Source organism: Pleurodeles waltl, chromosome 3_2 (genome assembly GCF_031143425.1).
Source record: "Pleurodeles waltl isolate 20211129_DDA chromosome 3_2, aPleWal1.hap1.20221129, whole genome shotgun sequence".
NCBI classification, from domain to species: Eukaryota; Metazoa; Chordata; class Amphibia; order Caudata; family Salamandridae; genus Pleurodeles; species Pleurodeles waltl.
This window is the reverse complement of record NC_090441.1, coordinates 2,261,541-2,270,405: the sequence shown is the minus strand read 5'-3', so window position 1 is coordinate 2,270,405 and position 8,865 is coordinate 2,261,541. Positions and strand designations below refer to the sequence as shown.

At 42.8% G+C, this 8,865-nt stretch overlaps 1 protein-coding gene across 2 annotated transcripts in view; it reads right to left on the bottom strand.

The window, feature by feature from the left end:
* Positions 1 to 4,432: 4,432 nt before the first annotated feature.
* USP32 (ubiquitin specific peptidase 32) overlaps positions 4,433 to 8,865 on the bottom strand; it is a 941,828-nt gene continuing 937,395 nt past the window's right edge. For both annotated transcript variants that reach the window (XM_069226537.1, XM_069226538.1), the window contains exon 34: positions 4,433 to 7,284. In XM_069226537.1, coding sequence (XP_069082638.1) covers positions 7,111 to 7,284 — 174 coding nt within the window. In that variant the 3' untranslated portion in view covers positions 4,433 to 7,110. The remainder of the gene's footprint in view (positions 7,285 to 8,865) is intronic.

Genomic DNA, 8,865 nt, shown 5'->3' with positions numbered 1-8,865 from the left:
TCTAGCCAAGTTCAGAGATGCAGGGCCTCTTGACAAAGTGTCCACGACCCCACACCGCCCTGCCTGTTGTAGTACCACATGTTGGTGGTGTTGTCTGTGAACACCTGCACTAACTTTCCCTTGACTGAGGGAAGAAACGCCTTCAATGCTAGTCAGATCACCCAAAGCTCCAGCAGATTGATGTGAAGCCTGTATTCTGCCAGTGACCAGATTCCGCCAGAGACCAGAGTCTTCTGATATCTACCTCCCTCAAAGGGCCACTCCATCCCAGAAGAGATGCATCTGTCACTACTGTAAGATCTGGTTGGGCAAGGGAGAGGAGTCTGCCTTTGACCCAATTGCAGTTCGTAATCCACCACTGCAGGTCTTTTGCAGTTTCCTCCGAGATCTTGACCATGTCAGAGAGATTTCCCTGACGCTGTGCCCACTGGAAGTTCAGGTTGCTCTACAGAGCCCGCATATGTCATCAGGCATGATTTACCAGCAGGATGCAGGAGGCCATGACGCCCAGTCAGTCTCACCAAAATCCAGGATGAAGGAAGAAAACATCTATTTCATAACCTGAATATCATGGCCTCGCTGCTTGGGAGGATAGACCCGAAACTGCACTGTGTCCAGAATAGATCCTATGAAAGAGAGCGTCTGAGAGGGAGTCAGGTGTGACTTCAGCATGTTCATAGTGAACCCCAGTGGATGCAGAAGGTTCAGCGTAGTCTGGAGCTGGGAGGCGACAGCCTGGGGCTAGCCCATCTTCAACAGCCAGTCCTCAAGGTATAGGAAGGCTGAAACCCCTGGCCTGCGCAGATGAGCTACAACCACCGCCGTCACCTTGGTGAACACCCAAGGGGTGCTGGTAAGGCGAAAGGGGAGCAGGGTGAACTGAAAGTAATCATGGCCTCCCTTGAACCACAGGTAGGCCAGGCAGGATGGGAATGTGAAAATACACATCCTGTAACTTCAGCGCTACCAACCAGTCTTCTAGGTCTAGGGCAGACAAGACCTGGGCCAACATGGGCATCTTGAACTTCTCCTTCTTGAGGAAGAGAATGACAATCCATAGGTCTAGATTAGGGCAAAAACTCTGTTCTTTTTGGGTATCCAAAAGTAGTGGGAATAGCAACCATTGGTTACTTCTGATATTGGGACCCTTTCTAGGGCTCCCTTGGCCAAGAGAGACATAACATCCTCTCAGAGCCGAGACAAATTATCCTTAGTCAGCTGTTCAAATGTTGGCAGTATTGGGGGAGGAAAGGAAGGGCATAGCCCTTCCGAATGATCTGCAGTACCCAAGCATCCGATGTAATGGACTGCCAGTGGAGGTGATGATGTCAAATTCTCCCTCCTACTGGGGAAGCATGGTCATGCAGAACCAAACTAGGAGGGCTTGGAGGCTGAAGCTGCCGGGGGCTAGATGGCAGATACTTCTGGCACCCATACCCGCAAGGTCTGAAGAGACCGCATCCACGTCCTCGCATAGCGTGGGGAGCTTGCACAGAATGGTGGTTCACATAGGGCTATGTAGCCACAAAAGGGGAGCAAGGCAGATGGTGAAAAGGGGTCGCTGAGAGGACCAAGGACTTGGCTGTAGCCAAAGAGTCCTTAAAATGCTCCAGCGCAGAGTCTGCCTTATCTCTTGACAAGCAAGTCCTGTCGAAGGTCATGTCCATAAGGTTTGCCTGGGCATTCCCTGAAAAGCCAGATGTTCTCAGCCCGGCGTGGCGCTGTAAAGCAGTCAATGAAACCAATCTGCCAGAGAGTCAGTCGTATCCAGGCCACACCGAACAGTTAACTTCGCTGTGTCCCTCCCATCTTTCACTGCTTGGGGGAGGATGACCCAGGCCTCCACCAGGACCTGTTGCAGCACTTGTGCAACCGTAACCCATAAGGAGTGCGAGGAATGGCCCAATAAGCATGAGGTTCACTGACCTCAATGCCAGGCTGGTGGAGGAAAACATCTTCTTCCTAAGCTGGTCTAGCCTCTTGGATTTTCTGTCTGAGGGAGCGGAAGGGAATGGGCCAAGGGAAGTTGAGGTATGGATTTGAAAGCTCTCATGGGGTGAGGAAACTAGGATTAGCCATTGCAGACAGTCACTGAGGGCAGTTCGAGGTCAAGGACCTCCACTTCCCTATGCACCACCGTTGCATAGAAAGCTCCCTCCTCCATAGCCACAGTGGGGAATGAGAGTAAGCCAGTATCTGGAGAGGTGTCCAGTCCACTGGCCTTTCCTAGCTCCATACACCAGTCTATATACCTTTCTCACTTGTGCTTTAAAGGCTCCAGTGACCCATCCTAATCTCCTTCCATGCCTGACTGCTGAAAATAAGGCTCAGGCAATGATCTGGCACCTGTGGGCACCATCAGCTATGGATTGTCTGAAATCAGAATGGGGCTAGCGCTGCGGTTGGGCACTGGGAGCATCTGGATTGTGACGGGCGGCGGAGGTCTCGTGGGTACGACCGGTACCGGTCCAGATCCGTGAGATCCCGTCAGAGCTGAGGCGAAGCCGCTGGTGCAGAACCTGATGGGGTCTTCTCCGACCCCATGGGGCCCGAAGGAGCTCTGGAGGGGTCGACCCCCTCGTATATGTGACACATGGCCTCATAGAAATCTTTTACTTGAGCAGGGGTCTCTCTGGCTCTCAGAAATGGACGGAGGCGCAGAGTCGGACCTGGCATCGATTCTGTGGAACCGCGCCAGGATTGCCAATGTTCCAAACTCGTTGCGTCGGCCACAAAATCCTCAATAAAATGTTGAAAAAAATCCTGTAAAAAAAAACACAGCTGGGTAGCTCTCTCCATATGCTAACTGGCATGGAAAGAAAAGAACTGACATTCCTGTGCCTTGGTGGCTCCTGTATAGGTGACTCGATGTCACATCTGGCACCAATGACACCGACAATGCCACGCGGAACTGAACGGAGCCACCAGACGGCACGCGCAGGTGTATTGCTCAAGCAAAAGTTTGCAGATCCAGCCTGATGTCTGGGAAATTCAAAGGTAAGGAATCTGCAGCTAGAAGTCTCTATCAGATATCTCCTCTATGGCACCCTAGGAATGTAAAAGGTGTTCCTGCTATAGTAGGATGGACAGATGGTCTTCTGAAATCCCTTCTAGTGTGGGAGGGATAATGGGTGAGGAGGAAAGAAAAGGTAGGGCATTACGTTTTTGAACAATTTTGAAGGCCCAGCTGTCAGATGTGATGGATCACCAACCCGGACATCAGTGGCAAATCCTGCCTCCCCCAGAGTAGGCAAGTACTGCTGAGGGCAAACAAAAGCGGTTTGTTGGCCATTGTACCAGGGGAGAAGTTGTAAGGCTGGTGCCCCTGCAGGCCGGGTCAGCAGCCATTAAAGGACAGGGATGCGCTTTGTATCACTGGTTGAGAAGGCCTCATACACTCCAGCCCTCTAAGGCACCATCAGTGTAATCAGAGGGGAGGAAACCATCCCCAGTGGGATGCACCCCACTCTGTCACAGGGTCAAAACCAAAAAGATAATGGAGTCTCTGCTAATAGCTGTGAAACGGTAAAGGCACATGGTTAGAGACGGGCTGCAAGACAACAGGTTGTGCTTTTGTAATTTAATAGTGCGATGTAAGTCTAGCTCAGCTTGATGCTGGTCTGGTATTTGACATGGGCTTCAGCATCAAATCATTCTTCTGTGCTCGTGGCGCAAGTACTTGTGTCAGGGTCGTAGGAACTGATGTGGATCACGAGGCTGGAGTAGAACTATGTACTGGGCCCAATAATGGGTCCCACAGGGACAAGCGGCACCAGAGTGAGACCCATCGGCACGCCAGAAGCACAGTGAATATTTCCAGCATGGACGCTTTGAAGGCCTCGAGCTCCTGTACAGGGCAATGATGCCCAAGGAACTCAAGGCAGGTGGGGACCAGCTCAGTTATCGCCATAGTGACCTTGACAGAGTGCAGCTTACATTTTGACATCCTCAAAACTTCTTTGATTCCCTGTGGCAGGATGGAGTGGAGTTGTACTTCGCCTTTTGAGGCTTACATTTGGAACTGGACTTAATAGAAGATTTTGAGCAGGACGTGGAGCATGATGGACAGCAAGGGAGATCTATGCAAAAGATGAAACGTTTTGTTGTCAGCAACATACAGCTTTGCATAATTCGATATGTGTAAGTAAATGGCTGTGCTTGGGAACAACATGGGATATGCATAGAGTACCAGAACCAATTTTGAGAAAGTGTGATGGTAACAGATTTCCAGGTGTAGGTCTGGAATCTTTTTGAATTCCACACCAGTCAGACATTTCGTTCAAGCTTAGGCCTAAACCTCTGGGAGTAGATTGTGATAATAGGGTACCCTGTGGTAGGCTCTGTATAGGGTCAGTACACCAGATACAGGTAATGACTAAGACAGACTAATACTGGAGAGAAATAAAACATTGCTGTAAGAAGACTGCACAAGTATATTGCATCCACAGTATTTAATTTCTTTGAATATTAGTTACAGATAAACAAGGGCACTCCATATACAATTACCAATACTTTTTATACAATTTGTTTTGCAATACATCAACACTATTTTATTTACACAGCATTCTGTACATAAAAATCTTTTAAGAGTCAGTGCATTGTCAATAGTTTTTCTATACAAGAATTTACAAAGTGAATGCAGTTAACTGTTAATTTAATAAATCTCCCATTTATAAATGAATTAATTTAATTGAAAAATAATAATTACAACCAATAAAAGAGACATGGAAGCTGAAAGAGCACTAGTAGAGTGACAACTGCATAAATAAAAGGACTTTGAGCAATCATTTTATAATCGTTCTTTTCATCACTGAGTTTGACTACTGATGGACAAGACGTGTTTTTAAAAGGAGCAGCTGCTACTGGCAGGAGTTTCATTATTAACAACCCTACCACTTTATAATGTATTTAGTACACTTGGTAATTTAGGAAGAACAACAGAGAATACAGGAGTTGGGGGCACTTTCAGTCAAATACAGTACTGGACTAAAACAACATACAACTTTACAACTTTTTTTGGACATACATTTTTGCTTCAATTTGTCCACAACAATGCATAATAAATATTTGCATTACAGTTTTGGCATTTCAGTAAAGGGCATAAAGGGTGCATTACACAGTATAACAAAAATGCTGAATTTCACTAATGGAGCTACAAAATAGCTGCTTTTAATGATTATTTTTCTTAAAAACAAAATTGATGGGGAGAAACAGTAGTACCATTGTTTCAACTTAAGTAGGACTATCAAATTCATAAAGAACAAGGAAGAAATTAAGTATTTCCTCATTTAAACGTTACAGTAAAAAAATATGTGTATTGGATCTGTTATTAAAATAAATGTTTTTGCAGAATTACCACTTTGATAATTTCCAATGTTGCACTTTAATAAGTAGTGCACTTCGGAAACAAAAAATGACAGGTTTGCCCCCACTTAATAAAGACTGTTAAAACATTCATAAAACATTCAAAGCAATGGGAAATTATCGCATTGAGGAAAAGACAAACATGACTACTAATAGTAGCTTCCCTTTCCAAAGCAATCTATCCCTTGAAATGAGTTATAAAATGCTGCTTATCTTTTATCACATTTAACAGCAAACAAGTGTTTCACATTTGTTTTTTAAATCTTACATCTGGGGAACCTAGACAAATATGCAAAAAATGTGCAATTGAAAACAGATGACATTGATTCACTCCCAGGTCTCAAAACATTAAGTTAAATTCTTTGAGTAAAACAAAACAAAAATAATAACAATAGCGTTTATGAAACACAACCAGACACTCAAGTGCATTTATCTTGTTAACATTTTGGAAGTCTTTTTTGCAGCATGCAAATGGTGCAAAAGATGACAAAATCTGGATAAAATCAGAATTGTAAAGTCAGGCTGGTGAATCAGGAGGTCAAGCCAAAACACGATCGCTGAAGAGTTGGAGACTCCTTATCTTAGTGCTGACCAATGAGTGAGTGCTTATATTCCAGTGTGGAATTTGGAAGTAGGAGATACAATTTAATGCACTGAAACCTGCAGGCAAGCAAAAATGGACTGTGACCAGAAATACAATACCTGTAGGAAAAGCCACTGTAGAGGGGAACCAATTTGCAATGACAGAGCTGCCAAGATGCCACCTTGTGCTTCCACTTTTTACAATAACCTCTCTCAGTCTTGAGGCTTACAATGTAGCTTATGACTAAAGATGGCAACTGAGAACTGTACACACATTTGGGATCAATATCGTTAATAGGAAATATTGTTATTTAGGCTTTACAATGACATTGAGGAAACCACAGATATCCTGTGTTGTTTCATTGGGAAAGGGGACAACTAGAGTTGCAATTCAAATCCATCCTGATAAAGTGGCTCCTCATGCAGATTAAAAGACCTTGTCATATGCATTTCAAATGCCATTTACACATTTTCAATGCAATACACGCAATGTAATTAAATCCCTAAATGAACGTGAGCTGCCACCACTGACAGCCAGTTTTGGTTGTGCTTCACTACAAGTCCACACTCACTAAATCTTAAATATTGGGATTTCATAACCAGACAACTTCTCCATTCAGAACTCAAATCATTTGAGGATAAATAGTGGAATCTGTTCTCAGTTCCTGGGTGTTGGTTTGCATAACTAATATCAATGTATTTTTTCTATTTGGGTAACAAAAGTGAATTTAAGCTTGGAGATACAGGAGGTAGCACATCATGTCATCAAACGACAACCCTACAATATATTATCTTCTATTTTCAGTCTTAGTATCTTCTTGAACTACATTGGATCAAGCCACACTTACTTGGATTTAGCTCTGAATGGGCTGATAAGTTACTCATATTTGGTCCAGGATGGTTTGTGACTAAATGTTAGAAGACAAGTATCAGTTTACACAGAAGGTCTTACATTGCCACTGGATATTGCATACAATGACAGAATAAATGGTCTCGATTCAGACTGATTTCCAACAAGGATTTTCCATGTTTTCTTGTGCTTAAACATCAAAGGGTATTACCTTTACATTTACAATTGCACTAAATTCTTGATAAATGTTTGTTCGAAGGCTTTTGCTTCCCACATCCCTCCCACCCCCACACTGTACATGGAAGAACATTGGTTCACTGTATCACACAGTACTTTTTATAATCTGACTCAAAATCTTCATCCATGCTGCTTGTGTCTGCCATCTTTTTGCCATCTATCTTTGGAAGAAATTGTGCATAGTCCACTTCCTGCTGCTCATAAAAAAGGATGTAGGCAGAGTCTGTGTCAATTTCCTCTGGATGGAGTTCCTTTGAAGCAAATGAGATATTTGTAAATGTCTAAAACAGTGCAATACTTTAAAGCAGTTTGAGAAGCTTAGCATTTTTAGCTATTTGCACTTAAACTGAAAACTTTACAGGATTTATCATTGCTTGAACTTGATTTTACATGCAAATATACTTAGCATACTCGTTTTCTGTAATGGGAAAATAGACTGGTGGTCCTAGTCTTAATTTGATCTTATGTTCTCACAATGGAATGCATTGCAGTATTAATTTTCTCCCTCGCTAACATTTTTAAAGTTCAAAAGTCAGTTAATTAATATAAATCTAACTACTGCAATTGGCAGTTATAAAATGGTATAACAATACAACTTATCTAGCAAGGTATTCTCTTAATACCTTATACATATATCCCAAAGTTCAAATGTCAGTGAATTAATATACAATGAATCACAGGGAATGACTGTGTAAGCTATCTTGAAAATGTATAATAATAAAACTTACCAACAGCTTATTCTCTTATTACAACATACACATAAATATATAATGTCAAATACAGTAAGGAAAAACTGTAACTACAGGTTTGTGGCTTGTTATGCTGATAGATTCCCATGCTGTGCACGAAGTGGCGATCAACTTTTTGGTTCAGAATACTCTATATTCTTTCTCTTTACAAGCTTGTTTTGGTTTTGAGCAGGTGGCAGTTCACTTGTTCTCACATTCCCTGAAATCCACAAACCCACAGTGCACAACAACAAAGACTCATGCATATCAATAACTTTGTATTTGCTTTGTACCAGATTTCTGCGTCTTTCCAGACTCAAAGGAGGAGGGAGGGTCACATGTGAATCTACAACACAACAATAGGCAAACTGATTGTTACAGTTACGTAACTTCATCTGTTATCAGCTTGTGTGTTATAAACATATAAGATGGGCACAGATTGTAAAATTGTACCTTCTTCCTTCAAAGTGATAGCTGGTGGAAAGCAGCAGAAGATAAGGCAAAGTATTTAAACTACCTGACTTACAGCTCTTTTCTAGCCTATATAACCAAGTAACAATGTTTTGTGAATATGCACACTACTGTACATATTGCTGCCTCACAAACAGCAAAACAAATGCTGCCTAAAAATGACCTAGTGCCCTTTAGCTACCAGTTGAGAGTGCATATGACAAACCATTAAATGTTAATTTGGACGTTCCACAAACAAATCTGAACGAATATTAACAACTCATCTAGAAATAACTACTTATGAGAGGCAGAAGTCAGACTAAAAGCTTGGGAGGATTTAGAGGAGACTGCTCACTCTAACAGCAATAGGGCTTTTGGGGAGATTATAAATCAGCCTTTCTTTTCTTAAAGACCTTTTACAGGACCGGAATGCCACATATTAGAAGAATGGGTTGAGCGTTTCACTGATTATTTTGAAGGGGAGAATCTGACCAAAAGGCAACTCTGTCAGAAGATTGCCTTGTTTCATCTTCTGATCTTTTAAAATTTTGTCAGACTATCGAGGTTGCTGATCTACTGAAAACTATTTCAAGTTTTGTGGCAGCGAAGGCCCTAGGACCCGATGGGGTCCCCATAGATCTCTTTAAACATAAC